This window comes from Dipteris shenzhenensis, chromosome 21 (assembly GCF_047967505.1).
Source record: "Dipteris shenzhenensis isolate YYH24624 ecotype China chromosome 21, Dip_SZ_1.0, whole genome shotgun sequence".
Classification (NCBI taxonomy): domain Eukaryota; kingdom Viridiplantae; phylum Streptophyta; class Polypodiopsida; order Gleicheniales; family Dipteridaceae; genus Dipteris; species Dipteris shenzhenensis.
The window spans coordinates 5,209,218-5,230,739 of NC_141616.1; the positions used below are offsets into that span (position 1 = coordinate 5,209,218).

The 21,522-nt window shown below is 44.4% G+C and overlaps 1 protein-coding gene across 1 annotated transcript; it reads right to left on the reverse strand.

Moving 5' to 3' along the window:
- Positions 1-1,885: 1,885 nt before the first annotated feature.
- LOC147888398 (putative cellulose synthase A catalytic subunit 5 [UDP-forming]) lies at positions 1,886-8,151 on the reverse strand. Its single transcript, XM_087392907.1, has 14 exons — positions 7,643-8,151; positions 7,078-7,273; positions 6,713-6,927; positions 6,246-6,360; positions 5,962-6,160; positions 5,569-5,835; positions 5,130-5,475; positions 4,901-5,038; positions 4,647-4,772; positions 4,330-4,542; positions 3,948-4,245; positions 3,664-3,860; positions 3,213-3,563; positions 1,886-3,035 (listed from the first exon to the last, which is right to left on the reverse strand). Exons 1-14 carry the CDS (start codon positions 7,718-7,720, stop codon positions 2,445-2,447), a joined length of 3,330 nt encoding a protein of 1,109 aa, XP_087249033.1. The 5' UTR covers positions 7,721-8,151; the 3' UTR covers positions 1,886-2,444.
- Between the last annotated feature and the right edge of the window lie 13,371 nt (positions 8,152-21,522).

Below are 21,522 nucleotides of genomic sequence, written 5' to 3' on the forward strand. Positions count from 1 at the left end.
GTTAGTCGGAATGAACGTTATCCCTGGAATGAACGTTCTATCTTCAGCATTAGTACCAGTAATGATTTCAACTTCTAACACTTTCATATGAAACTCTTTGCATATGAACTGCGTCAAAAATGCATAGTCCTTGGAGAGGAATGAGATTGCACAACAAAATTATAGGAGCATTCCTTTTCAAAACCAATCGATGACAGGGATATTAACCACCGCGATCCAACCTGTTCAGATACTCTACTGTATACAAAAAAGAATCTCTACTTGAGTTGTCTACGCTTGGATACTTATTTTTTTCTACGGACGATCTTCAATGCGATAACATTAATTGCATCAACCTCAAGGTTCCAAGGTGCAAGAATAGCACGCTCTAAGTAAACATGGAAGAGATTTCGAGTTGCATCTAATGTTATTCTAAGCTTCCCTCATGTTCTCTATTGGAGTTGCAATTTCTTTGGCTTTTATGGATGAAAATTGATAGGCCCAAAGGATCCTCTTTCAAAGTGCTTAGGAAAATGATATATTGGAGGGCCTAATATAAAACCATAAGAGGATATTTTATCTTTTCCTTCTTTAAGTAATCACTTCCGCGACAAAGCAAGGTGGGCATGACGAGCTGCTGAGGCAGCCAAAAGTCACACAACGTACAAGAGTACGTTGGCGCTGATAAGCAGCACTCAAAACGGCTTTTCACGAGCTTTGAAAATATGGACGTGTGGGGTTTTTCCCGTTGCTTAGTGAGCGAAGCTCGCGAGGGCGTACAACCTGGTTTGCAGGCGCTGCTGATAAGAAGCACTCAAACGGAAAATGGGTACGCAAAGCTGGCGAAGGTGCACAACCTGGTTTCCAGGCTTCTGGTGAGCTTTGGAAAATTTGGTCTGTGAGCTTTTTCAGCGAGGTTGAGGTTTGCAGGCGCTGATAAGCAGGAATCTAACGGCTTTGCGAAAATGGGTCTGTGCCTTTTACTCGTTTAGTGAGCAGAGCTCGCGAGGGTGAATACAACCTGGTTGGTTTGCAGGCACTCCAAACGGCTTTCGACGAGCTTTGAAAAATTGGGTCTGTGGTCTTTTTCCCGTTTCAGTGAGCGAAGCTCGCAAAGCTGGTGTCGAGGGGTCCAGAGGTACGACAGACCCGGTCCTAAACGGGCGGATTGTAGCACACGCACAAGGACGTCCAGGCTGGCACACGCTGCCGGAGAATGCGCCGGAGTCACGTCACGTACGCCAACTGTCAATTAACGTATTATGCCGATTCCCAAAACGCGCAAACCGGTCCCTTTTCCTCGTGACCAGCTCCCCTTCGTCACCACACTGTACAAACAGGCTTTTACGTTGTCAAATTTGCCTTCTTACTTCTACACAACGCACTCGCACACACCATACCTCGCTTTCAAACGTTAGCATCATCTGGATCGTCCACTTCCCTTTGCTTTTGCGTCCTCCCTTCTTTGCTTTTTACGTCGTGACTCGTCGCGCTGACACTCTCACGTCCGCGTTTTCTTAGCAACCCATTCACAATTACTTGAAATATAAAGGTAACCGTCCGCGTTTTCTTAGCAACCCATTCACAATTACTTGAAATGTAAAGCTAGCCGTAAGTTACTATGAGTAATTAAGGGGCGGAGAGATGCTGCACGCATTTTTTCCCAATCAAGGCCTACAAATAGGCAATCCCCATGAAACATTGAAAGACAATTTGGTCAGGCATCTCACTCTCATTCAACCAGGGAATAGTAGTAACGTTTTACTTTGGTGGGACCTTTCTGTCATTAAATTAGCGTGGTAATTACGCTTGTTGTGTTGGGGGTGGGTTCCCGCACACAAACCAAACAAACTCAACTCAAACGCACAGATTCACAAAACAAACTGCCCATGCACAGTTTCTTGTTCTAACCATTTTCTTTATTGCAAGCATTTCAGTTCCACAACAATGCCACATTGGGATCACTAGTGCAGATCTCAAAATTGTCCTGTAAATCTACAGAACAGGCACGCTAGCTTCTGGCAATGCCTCAAAATCAATACATCACCCCCTCTCAGTACAAAATCAAGCCAAGGCAATTGCTCTTCCTCGTGGCCAATGTAAATCCACCTCGGGCACACCCACATTTTATTACACGTATAACCAAAGGATGAATAAAAATGGAATATGCACAATTATCATCACAAAATATTCCGCAATAAAGAATCTCGAATCCTGCTGCTGGTGTTATCCTGAAACCCCCTTCTTTGAGGTCACAGCAGTCATCTGCTTCACGGGTGAATAGTCAATCGATCAAAATTACATACACAAGGTGCACGAAACCTTTTCCTCTGGCTGGCAAACAGGACAGTAACAGAGGAATGGAATCTGTTCTGCTATCTACAACCATCCTCTTGCTGCTGTTTCGTACAACCCGCATTTGAAAAAATCGAAGGTAATGTCAGGAGCCACAGCGAGTTAGTACTTCAATTGTCATTACAGTCAAGCCCACATTCCTCCAAAATCGGCCCCGTCTGCTTCGGCAAGAAAGGATTTATCCTCACCCACAGAAGAGAGCAGATTGAAGCAAGCAGAATGGACCAAACCACAACAATAGTTGGAGTGCGATTTTGTCTGCCCATCAAACCTTTCAAGAATGGATATAGATGCATAATGACCCATAGTGAAAAGAAGAGTTTCCCAAAGAGAGGACCCCATGACTGGTATCCATTGTTGATTGCATCTGATATTCCAGCCACTATACCCACCATGTTCATTATAAGCAACGTGGTCGGTGGAATCAGAAGAGTGGTCCACTTGAATTGATACAACTCTCCAAAATCCTCATCCTCTGCTTGCTTTGATGTCACTGTGAAGCTTGTGTCAACACCAGCAAACACCTTCAACATTCCTTGGAAAAGAGCAAAAAGATGAGCTGAAACGCCTCCAATTACCCAAAACTGTTCATTTCTCCACCACTCATCAATCCCAACACCGCTCCACCGCATCTCCAGAATACCAGTTGCAAAAATGGAGAGGAAAAGAGAGATGAACCAGAGGCTTGCAAAGCTGCTAATCTGCAAAAGCCCAAGATTTTGTTTGTTGGTGCAAGTTACACACGTCATTTGCAAATATTATGCCTCCCTTCACCACGCCCTTTTTGAAACAAAATCACTCTTTCCAGATAGCAGAAAATGTTTCTGTTTCTAAAAAGCAAGGAAACGTGTGCCTTTGATGGATTGAATCGAACATACCGTAGGAATGATGAATTTGCCAGTGAGCAAGCATATTGCTGGAAGTGCACAATAAGCCACTAGAGGGAGTGATGTCAATGGGTACACTATAGTATTGATGTACGCTAACCGCTCCAACCACTTCAGCCCACTTCCATAGCCATACCAGATGGGACAATGTCGACTCAGGAAAATCTCCACAGAACCTAGTGCCCATCGGAGCACCTGGTGCAGACGATCCGTTAGATTTATGGGAGCTGATCCCTTGAAAGCAGGCCTGGCAGGCATACAGTAGATTGAGCGCCAGCCTCGTACATGCATTTTGAACCCAGTCAAAATGTCCTCCGTCACCGATCCATAAATCCATCCTACCTGTAGAGTACATTGAGGACCAGAAGCTGTTAAACGATACTGTTAAAGTACATACATATTAGAATAAGTTCGCTTGCAGATTATACTTAAGAAGACCAACCTCTTTCCCCCACTCAGATTTGTCCTCATAGCCACAGCTGATGACATGAATTGCTTCTTTCAAAAGAGAGGCAGGGCTAGCATTCTGCGGGACACCACCATTTTCCAGCAGTGTGGATGCAACAAAGACGGGAGACTGACCGAATTTTTTCTCAAAATTCTTTTGAGACATCAAGCCAGTTCTCTCACTTTCGATTCCTGCAAGTTCAAACCCCACATTCTTTTCATGACTTTGAGATCACAACTTCACAGCTTCCACACAACCATGCAAAACAAGCTACTCACCCTCCACCCCTTCTTCTATATCTTCCAGTTTGAAAGCTGGGGCACTGACTTCATTCTTCTTGTTGGACTTCCCCTTTTTGTCGAACTTAGGCTTGCTACTCAACTTTGACTTTTTGCTCTTCCTCCTTGGTCCACAGCAGCACCAACTAGAGCACATACTTGAACAGCAATTGCAACTTCTTGTTGGAGGCTTGCTCTTCTTAGGTGGGTCATAGCCATATAGAGCTTGCCTCCTAAACACACAACCAGTGCCCACATAAACTGGGCCTTGGATGCCATCCAGACCTCTCAGATTAATCTGCACACCCAAAATCCTGAGTTGGTACGTAAGATGCAGGCTCACAGGTGAGAAATATTTGCACAATCAGCCCACAGAACTTACATCGAAAAAGACGGTGTTATTGTTGGCATAACGATCATGCCGATCAATACCATCAAATCTTTGAGGGAACTGTACATAGCAGACTTTTTTGCCAATGGTTGGATCCATCATAAAGCACATGGCCTCCCTAAATGCCTTGCTGTTATTGATGTAATGATCACAATCCAGATTCAGGATATAAGGAGCATTTGTCAGAACTGCAGAGACTCGCACCTGCACAATTCAGAAGAACAGTTCCCAAACTTACTCTATAATGCTACAGAATAGAGCAGGAAAATACGAGGTACCAACACCAATCGCAGCACCACAATACATACACAAGCATTCATGGCTCCTGCTTTCTTGTGGTGATTATATCCAACCCTTTTCTCACGAGAGACATACACAAGTCGAGGTAGATGGTTTCCATCAGTATCGACACCACCACTGTGACCCAGAAAGACCTGCACACCAAACAGCTCAATATTCTTGTATGAGAAAGATGCCCGCCGTGATGGCCAGCCACAGCTCTTTAAATCCCAAACAGATTGATGCCCGCCGTGATAGCCAGCCACAGCTCTTTGAATCCCACCTGAATCATTCCAGGGTGATCACGGACATTGTTTCCAGGCCATGGCGTCCCGTCTTGCATTGTCCAGCCCTCCTCAGGAACCTTCAGTGCCTTTGCAACAAGTGCATTCATTCGAACTTTAAACTCTTCATACTCCCTCTGCAGGCCAAGGCAGTGTGAGCAATATTATGTGCATCAAATGCAACCGATTGCTACTAAGAAAAGAGGTACCAGGCCAAAGATTAGAAACCTTCATGGCTCTTCGATCTTTCACAAATGATGGTTGAACCTTGTCTCTAAGGTAATCTATCTTTTGAGCAAAATACATTTCTGGAGCTCTTGGTTCGATGCTGAATTTTTTGCAGAAAGGAATCCACTTTCTTGCAAACTCAGAAGTCTCTGACAAGGCCTCAAAACTCAACATGGCAGCCCCGTCATCTGACACATAGCAGGAGACCTTATCCACAGGGTAATCAACAGCAAGGATGGACAAGACCGTGTTGGCAGTGACAATCGGAGGCTCCTTCAGGGGATCAACTGTGCTTACAAATACATCGACTGGAGACAGCTGTGATGGTTGACCTTCTTTCTCATACCTGTCAACAGCTCATACAGTTAACTACTAGGCTCATCCCTCATACCCCAGGGATGAACCACACTGTCAACAATGACAAAAATGACTAGCTTACCTCAAAGAAAGCCTGTCCAAATATGTCTCTCGGTTGATAGGTAGCCACTTTGGGAACTGATCCAGGATCCACGAGAAAGCAAACCAAATCTCACATATAACTGAGACAAGCCAGAGGCCATATGCATCTGCCACTGGATTCAATAGGCGATACCGCAAAAAGAATGCCAAAATTACAAGCCGGAGAACGATAATTAGCCTGTAAGGATTAATCCTGGCAGATGCTATAGGAATCTTCCGAGATAGAGGCTGCCTTGACTCATCCATCCTGTCAAACATGCAATGTACATTATGGTCCAGCCCCAAGGCTTCACTGGTAACATTATTGAAGCCTTATTGAAGCTGATACAGATATGCAACACAAACAATGTACTTGGAAATCTCATAAACTTACACAGGCAAGTCTGAATCATCAAGGGGGTTATCACCCTCATCCCCCTTGCCTCCACCAGACAAAGCCCGGCCACCCTCAGACTTGACCAGCTGCAGTTTTTCCTGCCGTGACTTCCAGCTCTCCATTCTCTCTTTCCATGCAATGCTTCCATATCCATACGCTGCAAGGTCCTTATTGGGATCCATTGGCCTTGGTTGCACTGCTTCATGGGGAGATCACTGTCAGGCAATCACTCCAGAACACTGGAAAGAAGAGAGGGAATATCCAAGAGAGTGGCACAATACCTGGGAGACCAGATTCCAAGAATGGAAGTGGGTGAACCCTTTTGCCACCATTGCCCATGAAAGGGGGTACCACAAGAGCATGATGTTCTGGAGAAATGCCGTATGGATCTCCTGCCTATAAAATGAGGAGTCATTCACCAGTGATCAGCAAGGAGACCACACCCCAGCCAAGAAGCGACACCCAGCACAAACATCCCAGTACAAACCAAATCCTGCCGGCAGCAGAAATTCCCAACTGAATGCACTCGTACTGTATGCGCGGATTCTTTATTATGGCTAGTAACAAAATGCCTTGAAACGATATTTCACTCTCCGCATTGTGGGGTGACAGATATGATGCTAATAAGGCTTGATATAATCACGCCCCTCGGAAACCGAAGGACCCAGAGGAACGAGAAACAAAGTTTGACATACAAATGGATCCAAATTTCACATTGGCTTAAACTAAAGACGGGGGTAAGACATACAGTTGGCCCGTTCGTGAGCAACGGAACTTGAGGTATCATTGTCTGCGTCATGTGAGGCATATCGTGGTCAACTCCTCGACCGTAGCTCATCTGCCCATGAAGCATGGCCTCAGCAATGTGCTGACCATCCCGTTCGTCCAAGTTCCCGAAGTTAAACTCGTTCTCAATATCGTCTACGTCTTCTTCCTCCTCATCCCCTTCAACCCTCGGACTACCTGTGACAGCATTTCAGGAAAGGAATATGCGTAGATCGCATTTTGAGCGACAACTCTGGAACGAATATATCACATTGTTCGACATGACCTACGTTGAAGACAGAACCTTCGAGATAACCAAGAACCATTCACGGTAGGCACTCAAACTACCTTTAAGACGCTTGTATCTGGTCTTGCATTGTGGGCACGATTTATTTCCTTCCTTACGTTCGTACTCATAACAAGACCTGCAAACGGGGAAGGCGCACTCGTTGCAGGCAACGAAGAGCTCCCCATCAGCTGTCATTCCAACCTGATCACCGCAGATTTGACATGTTTGCCCGCTCATGTGCTCCACGGGCTTGGGCTGCAAGATTCAGGAATCCAGATGTAAGGAGGCCGGGATTCAAACTCTTGGGCACCAACAATTCTGTCCTTCGGACCAAGAGCGTTTTGCCATGGAGTCAAATCAATTGTAACAAGAGAGAAGCAAACTATCTATCCCCCATTAAGCCCACACGGCCCCCGGCAATGCATAAAAATGGAGAAAAGTAAGAAATTGCCGTTTAGCAACTTCTGTTAGAAAAATTGCCACTTTGGAGCTTCAGACAGAGAAACAGAGACTTGGGTTTCTTCCCCATTTCTGTCATGGACCAAATAAACACAGAAAAGAGAACGATACACGAAGATCGGCCCCGGTAGAGCAGACGAGAGGTAAGGGGAGAGGGCAACTCACCCCGTGCCGCTCAATGCCGATGACGACAAGCTCATTCCGGTTGTGGGATCCGGCTACGAGACCGGCATTGGCCTCCATGACGGAGAGAAGGTTTGGAGGGGAAGCCCAGGGCCTGCTGAAGAAGGGAAGGAGGGAGAGAGCAACGAAAGGGGGGAGGGGGGGAGATCTAGAAGGCGAGGAAGGCCATAGGGAGGGGGAGGAGAGACCCGGATGGGATCCAGGGGTGGGAGGCGACAAGCCCGAGGGGGAAGGGAGGCGGAAGGCGCTACTTAAGGCAAGGGGAAGGGAAAGGGAAGCGGGAAGGGGGGGAGATGCTTACATAGGGGAGAGATAGGAAGCACCGACAGGAGGGAGGAGGAAGAGCAGGCACGTTGTGAAGGTGCAGGGGAAGGGACAAAGGGGAAGGGACCCAATGGGAGGAGCAGGCTTTCTTTCTGGCACTGTAGAAAAGGTGAAGGGAAAACTGAGGTGAAGATATGGTGCTCAGAGCTTTGTGGCTATGGCGGATGCAGAGCAGAATTTTTGAGAGGAAATAACTTTGTTGGGGAAGAAAACATACTTAGATGAGGAAGATGACCGGGAAAATTTCCCGAATGCCGGTAATATTTCCCGGTGGTATCGTAAGTGTTTTCAAGGGCCGCCGGCCGGCCGTTTTGGCCGCCGCCGGTGGCCCAGCGCGCCGGCCCGCGGAACTACCCTGTCCGCTTTCCCTGACTTCCAGCTGGCATGCCACCCAACTGGCAGTTAATCGGGCCGGTCAATGCCAGCATGACCCGCCCTTTTATTGCCCTCCCCTTCTTTTTTTTCCCGCCACCTCGGTTTTTACCCTGCCCCCGTGGCTTCCCCCCTCCTCCACCTCCTCGGCCCCACCCCTTCATTTCCTTTGCTTATTTACTTTCTATCCTTCCGTCTTTACTCCCCCAGTCAACTTCTCTTTTATTCGCTCTTAACTTTCTTTTCCCTGCGTTGAATGCGACCAAGTTGCATGACCCCCTTTCGTGTAGCACTCCCTCATTCTGCACTTGCTTTGAGATAGGGTAACTTGCTCAAGAGCTGTTCCTGCATAACGAGAGGTTTTTGGGGATTAGTCTGAGCATCTAGGTGCACAAACCGCCACCGCACCTGAGTCGGTAGAAATAGACCCTAAGAAACTAGAAGGGGGGACATACTCAGGAACTTGCTAAGAAATTGGAAACATCAGATCCAGTGTAGTGGCAAAGCTCCGCTTGTACTTGCATAAGCCTAGGAATAATCTCTCTTAGGAATCCTCAACATGCATCTTCAACATGCTAACACTTTTAAAAAATTTATCCTAGCATATTTAGGCCATGGTGCAATTTACCAATTGATCATTCTCACATTCAAATGAAAAAGAGACCTATGACCTAGTTAATCCGAGCATATCTAGCTTGCAAATTTGATCATTCACATTCATGAGGAGGGCACTCCTTGAAGTCCAACTTATCACCATTACACATGCCTCCCCTTTACACCTTGATTTTACTCTCAACAATGTGGCATTAAAAAAATGGGTTATGCTTCCCATGATTATAGTTTCCAAGTCGTAGGGGGAGAATTGATTGGTTTCAATCAAACAAGTAGCAGAATTTGGGTGTTAGACATGGTCAATAAAGGATCTACTTGGACACATGATGACATCTTGCTCCTCCTCCCAAGGGGTGCACTTAAAAATATGTAACCGTGTGATGTGTGTTCAACATAAGGCTTAACAAATTCACATAAATATACATAGAGAAGGTTTTTTTAATTCACAAATTATACAATTTAGAACACTCCCGAGAAATGGCCCTTGAATCCATGTCCAGTACTTTCGTAAAATGCATATATGAATCCCTGTGTTGTACCTTTGTAAAATCCATACCATCTCCCTCTGTATACATTGTGGCAATCTTCAATAAAAAGAAAGGAATCTACTACCCATAAATAAACTAGCGATATGTGGGAATGACCTTTCCATACAAGGCCAACACATTTGGAGCTGATGACAAACCATTGAAGAAGTGCAATAGTAGGTTGGAGTAAACCAACTAGCAAATTTAAGAGGAAGCTCTTAATGCGAATGCGAGTTATTGCATTTTGGCCGCAAGGGGTTGCTGATCATCTACTTGCAATATTTATAACTTGTTGCTCAAATCTTGATTTTGAAAATGAATTGTGGCCCACCTTCCAGGGCACTAGTCTAGAGTGATGCTGGTACCACTGAGGTCATCTACTTAAGACCTTAGCACCCCTTGAAATTTGTGTGTGACCAAGACACCCCAAAGTACCAATGCTACAATGTTTGGTCAAGATGACTCCAAATTACCAAAATTTGGTGGAAAATCGTCATTGCAATTTTATGCAAAAGTTGCCATAGGGTGGGCAATATCATCCCTATTTCCACATAACCTGGTTTCTCCAAAATTTTAATCTCTGTAAACCACCACCGAGATTGGTATTATTGAAACCTTAAATCCTAAGGCCTTTAGAAACTTGCGATTTCTTTCGATATCCAAATTTGAGACCCCCATCTATCAGTATATTTCTGTAAAACTTTGTGGAATTTTGCTATTTAAAAACCCCTTCTATTGAACCCACATGCTATATTTACATATGATGCGTGAACCCTCTGAAGGTATTCCTTAAGGAATTTGTCACTTCCCTAGGAGGTGGGGTAGAGTAGAAATGGATGAATTGTGCTCCCAAATTTAGCCAAAATATTCATGCAGACCATAGCCACATGCAAAGTAAAATTGGCAACTAGTCATGCTTCCCTAGTGCTTTAAGGCAACAATGCATCTACTCTTTCAAAATTGGAAGCAAGAGGTTACTACAACCTCTAGATTTTGTTGGGGTTACAGTTGCAAACCTAGAATTAAAGCTTGCTTCAAAGCTTTCTTGAATTTCCATCTACATTCACAGCCTTACTTAGTGCCTACATATTTTTTTCCCCCGTGCGTGGCCACCTTGGTTAACTACTCAATATTTCGTAGTTTGCAATTCCCTCTTGCGTGTGGTTTGGCCCACATTGTGACATGCCTACAATAATACCTCTCTCTTGAATGCATGTGATATACATGGTTTTCAAGTGGTAACACCTCGAGGGAATACTATTATGCTCCAAGTGTTAAATTTTGTCAAGTTTGATTAATCTTCATTTTGAAGATTAGATATGTGAGACAAATTACGCTACATTCAAAAGTCATTCTTATTTCCTTATGCTAGGCACTTTGTACATTTCAAACGAGTGCTTTATTTTGTTTATTTTGTCTTTATGCTTGCCTTTTGTTGGGGTCTTTATGGTTGCCCTACTGATGGAGGACATTCATGCAATCTGCCCAACCAACATCTTTGCTAGAAATGTTTGACATTATGGTTGTTCCTACAGAAGCTAATCGATTCGAGGTATTGTAGGCACTTGTTTGGGCATTGCTCGAGTCCATAAATGCTTTTGAGGAAGAGAGACACCTTGACAAAGAGGTGTTGTAGGCACTTGTTTAGGCATTGCTTGGGTCCATAAATGCTTTTGAGGAAGAGAGACACCTTGCCTTCGCCACCCCTGAGTGAATACTACTATGCTTTGAGGAGGCTTCAAATGTTAAAAATTGTGAAGTCTGATAAATCTTTATCTTGAAGACTCTTGGACAAATGCTACATTCGCAAGTCACCTTTATTTCTTAAGGCTAGGCACTTTGTACATTTATAAGAGTGCCTTATTTTGTTTATTTTGTCTTCATGCTTGCTCTTTTTTTTGGGCCTTTATGGTTTCCCTATCGTTAGAGGACTTCATGCGATCTACCCAACCAACATCGATTTGAGCTATCAAATGTTGGCAATTGTATGCGATAGCATTTTTGTGAATCTTTATTTTGAAAACTAGTCTACATGTTGGACTAATTAAGCTGCAATCAAAGGTCATCTTAATTTTCTAAGGCTAGGCATGTTGTACATTTGTAGAGTGCTTTATTTCATTTGTTTTGCGTTTACAGTTGCTCTTTTTATGTTTGTTTAGTACATTTATAAGAGGATGTTCCTACAATTTGCCTAACCAACATCTTGGTTAGAAATGCTTGGCACTGTGGATTCCCCTCCCCATACACACAGATACATGCGTGCGTGTGCGACCATCTACGAGGGACACAATCGCCCATGTCCTACACTAATAGGAAACAAGAGGCTTCTCAAAGGATTTGAACATCGGCAAGGCAATCACTAAGGTGGGCAAACATCGTAGCTGCCGTTATTCTACTATGGTATTGTGGTTGTTGCCATAGAAGGCCTGTCAATTCAAGGTGCTAAATGCTAGCAATTGTATAATAACGTTCTTGGCCTTACTTTGCGGGTACTGTGGAGCTACATAAACTTTTGGTTTTTTTCAAAGTGGTTGGAGAGAACCTATAGCTGTGACAACCCATGAAAATTGTGAATTCAACGGCCTTGTTTGCTCCCGCGCAGGAATGCTTGCTAGCCATATTGGAGGACCTCTCCTCTTACCATCTATCCCAAAGTGTTCTTGGGTGGGAATCTTGAAGATTTGTGCCTAGGGCCAAAGACAAGACGCCCATCTTCACTTTTGCGTTGTTTTCTTTGTTAAGTAGACTATAATAAGTCTATCCTACTAGCTTGAGCCTTGTCAGGCATAAAAGAGTCCGCGATGCAACCTTTTCTACAGCGATGTGAAATCGACAATGGAGAAAAACTTCAATGTTCCCGAGGAAGAGCTGTATAAAGCCGCAACATCCAACAAATTTCCTTCTTTTAAATGGGTTCTACAGCTCAGAAGCTGCCGATGGACTCTGCGATGGCTTGCTTTTGGAGTGATATTTTCTCGACGTGCAGCTGCTTCCCGCTCAGTTTTCTTCTAAAGCTTTGACAGCTTCCAGCAACAATCTAGTATGGAGGGCACTGTGCTTACACACATGCCTTGCTTGCTCTCGGCTTCTTCCTGTTCCAGTACTGGCCCATCCTCGATTCTCGTTTCTGGCTGTAGCGTTTGTATATTATGTTGAAAATTCATGGCACGATTCGTGTCAACGTCTGCTCCTTGCCCGGGGGCCGGGCCCATCTTCCTAAAAGTAAGTTTGGCGGTTACCCGAAAATTCAATTCGAGGGCTTTATGATACTTGTGTGCCTGCTGTGCTCCTGCTGAGTCCTGCACATTGCCTACCGTTCCCCCCAGCACCCACATTCCGAAGCCAGAGCTGTAACTGGGGAGCTTGGCCCTGCGAACGGTATATTATCTCTGCAATTTCGTCTTAAGGGAGCAGATTATCGCAGAACGTTTGAAGCTTCGACGGAGCAGCCCACAGAGCGCTCGAAATTTGACGGTGGCCAGCATCGACCCGAGCTCCCTTGACGTTACTAGTATCACTGCCCAATTTTTTAAAAGAATCCGAAGGCCGGTGCGGTTCTCCCTCGAGAGCAAGTAGAACGTTGCTATCACACATGCCCCAAGCAGAAGTTACGACTGCGCACGTAGCCTCGTGGAACGTCGCTACACAAAAAGTTTGAACAGTAAGCGCAACTGCACTTGACAAGGTCAAGCACGATGATTGATGCGTGTGCGGGAAAAAAGAAACGCTCTTCCAGTCAATAACAGACGTTTGGCAAACAGGGATCTGGAAAAGCGGCTCTTCTCATTTTGGGGCCTTGCAATCAGACGAGAGCTGGACCTGCAACTATCACGCAGCACTCCATTTTTGCGTGCAAAAGGAACCAGACAAATTCTCTCGCCAGCTTCCTCTATAGCCGCGAAACTGCATCATTCGCATACAGCCTTCTCGATTACACATCCAATGTCTGCTGAATCGAGCATAGCTTCAACGCCGTCACTATCGATAGTGATTCCCAGGTGCCACGCTCCACGCTGAATGAAATCGTGTATTTTCCAAATCCCTGAGAGCTGGCATATACGCAAATGCGACTCGTACAGTGTGCACAGTGCACGCACCGAAATCTAGTGAGCCAAAGGCTGAACTAGCCACTGGCCACTCGGAGCTTATATCTACGCTCATGGGTCATGAATATAATCGTAAGCCAAAGTGGCGACAGCTCAACCTTCCTTTGATGACAGCTCTCTACCGTTCTTTCCCTTGTGTGTGAAAGTCCCACTAAAAAAAAAAAAAGAAGTGACACCCCAAAAGTGTGAGAAAACATTTTGCTTTGAATTAATCAATAAGGGTTTCATCTATGCGTTGTAGAAGTTTCAATTTTACACCTTGCATGCACATGCCATATAGGCTTTCTAAGCACTTAAACCCCATATGTTTTCCTTACATTGGAGGCAAATATTGTATAAGTTCGCTAATGTCAAGGATTACCTTTTGTTTGTACCTCAAGACATCCTCTAAACATATCCTCATTTTATCCTAGTCACTAAATTAGAGCAACTTAATCTCATCCTATCCAATATCACAATTGTCCCTACCTCACCATGGTTAAGGAAATTTTGTGGTGAGAGCACATGCATAGGAAGCCTATTCATGAAATGCACTTAGATTTTGTCCCCCAATGGTTTTGCAATTTGCTACCATGGTAGCGAATATAATTAATGGAGCTTCTTGAATCCACTCAGAAGCCTTCTTAATTGACATGTATATCAACCAATAGTCTAGTCGTAGGTTCTTCCATAGGCATAATTGCTCACCAAAGAGGAAGGAATGAAAATTAGCCAATGCCGAAGGAGAAGGTGAATACTACTAATGTAGCCATTCCTCGCCACCATTCAATATGCACCAGGGAACCAAAGATGAATTGCCCACAGTAGTTTGGGTATTGGCCTTGTCTTGTATTAATCACTATGGCATTTTGAAATTGATGTTACTTCCATTGTTCTTCATAGCTTGAGATATAATGTCTTTGCATGGCAACGGGTAAGTTGTTGTTTGCTGCCTTACAATTGATGTGCATTAGGAAGTTCATTGCCACATGGGAGAGTTGTCTTGCTTAGGAGTGCATGAGCGCCGCACGTGTCTACCATGAGGACAAGGCTAGGTGCAGCCTGAAGAGATGTAGGGAAAGCCCCAAGAAGATTGCCATCAGACGTAAGGAGAGCCTCGAGAAGATTGCCACCAGACACGAAGTGAGCATGAGTGAAGAAAATGGAGGAGGTCATGAGACCTTAAAAGAGGTGTAGTTGGCCCAAGGTGAGATGCACGAGGAGGAGAGGTGTGAGGACAAAAATCTAGCACCATATGCAAAAATCTTGGCAAAAAGATTCTACAATGGATTTGTTCCATTGGCAGACAATGAAGTGAAAGGCATACTGTAGGCTAAGGTGTCACGACAAGCCAAAGAGGTGGAACATAAAGATTGGTATGAAGCTAGGCATGTGAGTTACAAGTGGAGGATGTCCTTGAAATATCTCGTTTGGAGGATGTCCTTCTTGAAATAGCTGTGTGTGTGAGTTACAAGTGGAGGATGTTCTTCTTGAAATATCTCGTTTGGAGGATGTCCTTCTTGAAATAGCTGTGTGTGTGAGTTACAAGTGGAGGATGTCCTTCTTGAAATATCTCGTTTGGCCAAGGGTGAAGTCTATTTGTTCTTCACTAGTAGAGTCCCATGGAAGAGCTGGTGTAGTTTCTATTGTTCGAGTGCGACCCTTCGAGTGGGTATGTGGCTAGATTTCTTGGCAAAGGCTTCTTCTTGGTGCAGTGTGTCTCAGAGGCTGTTAGGAACGAGCTACTTGGGAGATCGTTCATCTTTGCTGGGTCGACTATGCTCCTGGTGCCTTTGAGCCCATCATTCAACATCAATGATTTCATCTTCCACGACTGTCTAGTATTGGTGGAATTCCAATTTACCACCTTGGCGAGGTGATGCTATCGAGCAAATTGTGACAGCTCTTAGTAGGGTTCTTCTCATCCCTTCTTCTTCTCAAGCTCCCATGGTGCATAAACGGGTGTGGATTTTGTGGGAAAGGGCACTTACCACACTAGATTTTGTTGAAATCAGATTTCCCGAAGGATGGTGTTGGCACAACAAGTCAAGTTTGGCCTCTTCTTGAGTGGCTGCTTCGTTTGCTTCTGCTTGGGCACTTTACAAGGAATTGCTCGAGAAGTCTACCAACATGAAGTTGGCGTTGGGTGAAAAGGAGGTGGTCAATGTGTCATCACCAGACACGTCTCTTGAGCATGATGGTTGAGTTGCCGCAAAGGGGTTGTCCCTAGATAGGAGTGTTGAAGTTTCTATGGCTTCGAGTGAGTTGCAGGTAGCTGTGGAGGAATGTGCTACCCTGGAGTTTAAGTCCTCAGAGAGATCCCCGCCCATGAGTGATCAGTCTGATCAATGGAGGGTGGTTGGCAAGAAAGAAAGGAGCACTGCAAAATCACAGGTCTTTGGGGAAGGTGGCTTGTCCCAACAAACTTCTAGTGGGAGGCAGGGAACTAATGCAAGCTCGGGGAACACAAAGTTTGTGGAACATGAAAGTTCCAAAGATTCCAGGGAGGAGAATTGTGAGGAAGATATACCAGATTCATACCACTGTAAGAGGGTGCTAGAGGAGAAAGGAAAGGAGAAGGTGGCATTGGATGAGGAGGAACAAGGGATTGCAGGTCCAGGCTCCAAACAAGGACTTGCAAAAAGAATTAAGGATGTCGCAAGGAGTGGATTTGCAGCAAGAGAAAACATATTTAATTTTTTTGATGCAAGAAAAGCCATGATGGAGTAGTTTGGGGTGTGCGAGTAGATTGTTACACTCATGTCCTAGAATCTAAGAGGCATATGTAATCGAAATAAAGAAAAAGGATGTTTGGTGATTGTGAAGAAACTGAGCCTCAGGTGGTCTCATTCTGGAGATCAACTTTGATGGTTTTGTATTTAGAGTTTTGAATGTGTATGCCTCGAATGGTTCGGTTGATAGAGGGTAGTGCTGGCAAGCTATTAAGACCAAGGTAGATAGGAGACATTGGATTTGTGGAGGGTCTGGAATTTCACGGAGGAAGAGATGTATCGATCACACAAAGCATCGTCTCTATTGAGTGCTGAATGAGATGCTTGGGAAGAGTTGCAATTGGTACTTGGGATGGTGGACTATGTGAAAATCAACCCTGAAGGGTCGACAGGGTTTTCTTGGTTGAAGTGGAGAAAAGGAAGGCATGGATTTCCTAGCTAGCAGGTTGGTACAGTTCTATGCATCACAAGATGGCTCGTGATGAAAAGTCCTATGAAGGGGGGAGTTCATTGTTGCTGCAACTAGTCTCTCGAACCATGCTCTTGTGTAATGGAGGTTCTGTATTCCAGACAGGAAGGTTGTATGATATTCACATGAAATTCAACAAAGTGCATCTGGCATCGCGGTAATTTTGTGCCTCAATGTGGAGGATCTAGCGGGAAGCCATGTCTCAAATATTAGACCCATGCCATTGCTGAGATTTTGGTATCTCTTAGGGTGGCAGTGGTGGCAAACCCTTTAGATCCTATAGTGACAGCCTTAATGGTGAAGGCAAAGACTACACAACAAGAGGTGGAATTGCAAGCGGCTAAGGCAGTGAGGATCAGAAGCCATTAGCTCTGGCTAGGAGTTTGTAGACTACCCGTCCAGGCCATTCTTTTAGTCTGTAAAAAGGAAGGACCAAAGGGAAAATATAGACAGAGTCTTTGATGCACATGGGATTGTCGTATCAGGAAATTTGGCATATGGAACAAAGTTTCTTGCAGGAACTCGAAGTGCTTGTAAAAGTGAACATGCTGTACAAGATGAGGACTAGAAGGAATGCCTACAAGACTTGACTATCGGCCTGGAGCCAAGAGTTGATGCATTTCATAGATGATTGCTAGCAAGACCATACACCATGCAAGTACTTAAAGAGACACTTGACGAGCTGGAAGATGAGAAGTCTCTGGGTGCGGATGGGCTAAACAGAGTTTTTCAAAGCCTTTTGGCTTCTATCGGGCAAAGACCTAGTTGAAATGGCCAATGCAGCTGTGGCGAGGGGACCATTTTTGAAGGACGTGAATGTGGGCCTAATGATATTGTTCCTGAAAAGGCAGAATTGGATTAAGGTTAGTGATTGGTGACTATAACTATGTTGAACACCTCTTACAAGGTGGTGGCAAAGGCTTTAGCAATGCGGATAAGGGAGTTGTGTAGGCAAGTGGTAGACCCGTAGCAGCAGAACGGATTGTTAAAGGTTGGGATATTTATGAAAATATCCTAAATGTTACCTTTGCTTTAGATTTTGCTAGCTTCATAAGACAGTGCACTTTGGTGTTTGGCCTAGATTTAGATAAGTCTTACGATCGCATAAGATGGGATTCATCCTAACTATGCTGGAAAGATTAGGATTTGGGGTGGGATTTATTCCAAAAGTAACAATGTTCTTTGGCAATGCTGCTGTTGTGCTTTGCTTGAATGGGGGGGCACTAAGCTGGTTCTCTCTCAAGCCTTCAGTGTGACAAGGGTGTTTAATTGTGCCCCTTCTATTTATGATTAGTACAATTTCACTAATACACGATATCAAGAAGGAAGTGGATGCATGTTAGTGGTGTCTCCAAAAGATTGAAAAACACCTACACATATCCACTCATGGCAATGGAAATGCCAGGGTCGTTGACTAATGTCAAAAAAAGGAAAAGATAGTACAAAACATACAAAGAACTGAGACAACTATTTGTAGAGTAGAAATGTTGCAAATAGTTTGTATTTCAATAGATGGCAACAATAACCCTGATGCTGGAGATGATGATCAGCTTATAACAACATTCAATAGTGTTCTTTGGCAATGTTGCTGTTGTGCTTTGCTTGAATGGGGGGGCACTAAGCAGGTTCTCTCTCAAGCCTTCAGTGTGACAAGGGTGTTTGATTGTGCCCCTTCTATTTATGATTAGTACAATTCCACTAATACACGATATCAAGAAGGAAGTGGATGCATGTTAGTGGTGTCTCCAAAAGATTGAAAAACACCTACACATATCCACTCATGGCAATGGAAATGCCAGGGTCGTTGACTAATGTCAAAAAAAGGAAAAGATAGTACAAAACATACAAAGAACTGAGACAACTATTTGTAGAGTAGAAATGTTGCAAATAGTTTGTATTTCAGTAGATGGCAACAATAACCCTGATGCTGGAGATGATGATCAGCTTATAACAACATTCAATAGTGTTCCGACTTCAGTCAGGTAACAGTTAGAAACAGACAGTTCCAAAAATGATGTGGTGGATAAGCCCACTACTACTGGCTGTTAAGGATAGTTATAACTGTCCCTTGAGTTACAAAATTATCCACTACTTACTATTGTAACTCCGGCCTTTACCAAAGGTCTACTAATCCTCCTTGGTTGAGGTCCACGTGGGTGGAGAGGTCATCCTCAACACCTGGCACACCCGGTGGTAAAGCTTTTTGCAAAAAAGTGGAGGACTTGAACCCTTCATTGGAAGTAATCCATCAGATGAACCTTGATGGTGTGGGTTGAGTTTAGATCTATTACTGCTCCCTTATCCAGTAATTGGGTCTACTTCATCTGTATCTTCCCTGCACGTTTCATTTAGTTCTGGTTCCTCCTCAAGTGTTGTCTATGCCTCTTCAAAATCTGCACTGGGGGCTAAGGCCTGCTGGTTGGGGGTAGTTATGATTTTTGTATCCTGATATTTTTCATCCTTGAAGTGGCATGCTTTGTAGACAACTGTGTGGACTGACTCTACTGTGTTGCAGTTGGCTTCTCATGCTCCATTTTCAATTCAAATAATTCTGTCTCAACATCCATTGGCATCCGTCTCTGTTTTGCATCCTGTGCTATAGCTCTGAGCGTTTCCAATTCCTGTGCCATGATTTCACATGCGTAAGCAAGAGATGCAAAGGCCTCATGAGGTCTTTGCGCAATAATAAACAAGCATTTTTAAAGATTGGACAATAGGTCCTGAGATGTCTTTGCCAGTTATGTCTTCATATCTGTGAGATCAGAGGAGCTGAAAAAGAACCCATCAACTTCCTCTGCCATTTCTTTGAGTTGTTGATCAACTCCTTCCAAGGCATTTATCCATCCCTCTAGTATAAGATTCTCAATGTTCAAGTCGGTGTGGGCTGCTCCCATTCGATCCAATTGCAGAAAAAAATCTACCTTCATTTCTTCCAACCAAGTTGTCACAGTTGGTAGGCATTCTTTTTGGACTTGACTTGGGTGGTGAGTTTGGAGACTTGCTTCTCCTGCATAGCTCTATACTAGGCATATTTCCTCTTGATTTCCTCTAGCTCCAACTATGTGGCATGAAGCTTTTTCTACATGTTGACTAACTTGCCTTCTTATCCTCTGTTAATTCCTGCACTTTGCTGCTTCCTATATTTTTCTCTGCTGATCAACATAGTCCTGCAAAACTCGAAGTGCATGTTCTAGCTCCATGCGGTATGTATTTCTTCTGTAGTCGGACTGCTCAGATTTTGTTTTGGGGATGCCTATAAGCCCATCATGTTGTGGACAGGGGAGAATGCTTCGAAGGAGCTTCTGGAAGGCATTGTAAGTAGTATGTTGGCAATGTTATCTTCTGGTTTGCTCCAGGTCTCTGGCTTTTAAAGCACAAATGTGGACCAAGGATTTAACTTGATCTTCTTGGAAGATTTGGGTTCTACAGGTATGGCTAGCAGCTCTTCTCCTACTAGGGTCGTATCCCATAGATGTTTTGCCAAGGATTGGGCATACACAGCCATAGTGTGTAAAGAATGAGGGAGAGAGATAGGAGACTCAAGTTCAGCTTTCTTCACAACACACAAAAGAGAGAGGACACAAAGTTGGAGGGTGAAGCCTTTCTTCACTTTTGCACACAACAACAATACAATAGAAGAGGGAAATACCCTATATGTCAAAACCTAGAATACGTGGTTCATATGTGAACCCAAACCAAAAACATACGTGGTAGTCTAACTACACCACGAGTACAACTAACATAGGCGGTGACATAAATGATAGTCATCCAGGAGATATATCGGGGGTAGAGCTTGATATCTCAACACTCCCCCTCAAGCTCAAATCCATCTCACGTACACCAAGCAAGCTCCTAAATCTGTGAAGCTTCTCGGTACCCAATGCCTTCGTAAAAATATCAGCCACCTGCTCCTCAGTGCTGACATAGACAAGATCAATCTCACCAGCTAGAACCTTCTCTCTCACAAAGTGATAATGCACCTCAATGTGCTTCGTTCTAGCATGATAAACTGGGTTATTAGCAAGCATGATGCTGCTAATGTTGTCACAATGAATGACAACTGCTGCATGAACTGACTGCCCCATATCTGCAAGTAGCTTCCGTAACCAAGCTACCTCACATGCAGCCATTGCTGCACCCCTGTACTCAGCCTCTGTGCTCGACAAGGCAACTGTTGGCTGCTTCTTGCTGCTCCAACTGATGGCACCACTCCCAAGGGAAAACATAAAACCACTAGTAGATCTCCTGTTTGAGACACTACCAGCCCAGTCAGCATCGTTGTATCCATGTACCTGTAATGCACACCCAGCTTCATAAAACAGTCCATAATGCAATGTGGACTTCACATACCGCAGTATGTGTCTAGCCGCATCCAAATGTGGCTTCCTCGGTGCCTGCATAAACTGACTCACCAGCCCCACAGCATAGCTCAAATAGCATAGCTCAAATCTGGTCTGGTTATAGTCATGTAAATCAAGCTACCTACTATGCGCCTGTACATAGTAATATCTTCAAGAAGCTCACCTGTCTCTGCATTGAGCTTCACATTCTGCTCCAATGGAACAGAGATAGGCTTACAGCCTGTCATCCCATATTTGGACAGCATGTCCAAACCGTATTGCCTTTGCAACAGCCATATCCCACTCGGGGATCTAATAACCTCAATGCCCAAGAAGTAACGCAGCTCTCCCAAATCCTTCATCTCAAATTTCTGCTTCAACAACAGCTTCACTTCATTAAT

What these genes read in the sequence shown, in the direction of transcription:
- LOC147888398 (XM_087392907.1), bottom strand. Translation starts at nt 7,720, where the DNA reads ATGGAGGCCAATGCCGGTCTCGTAGCCGGATCCCACAACCGGAATGAG. An exon ending in AAGATCGAAGAGCCATGAAG is followed by an intron (nt 5,039 to 5,129) that starts GTTTCTAATCTT and finishes CTTGGCCTGCAG; the next exon opens with AGGGAGTATGAAGAGTTTAA. An exon ending in TATAGAAGAAGGGGTGGAGG is followed by an intron (nt 3,861 to 3,947) that starts GTGAGTAGCTTG and finishes TTGAACTTGCAG; the next exon opens with GAATCGAAAGTGAGAGAACT.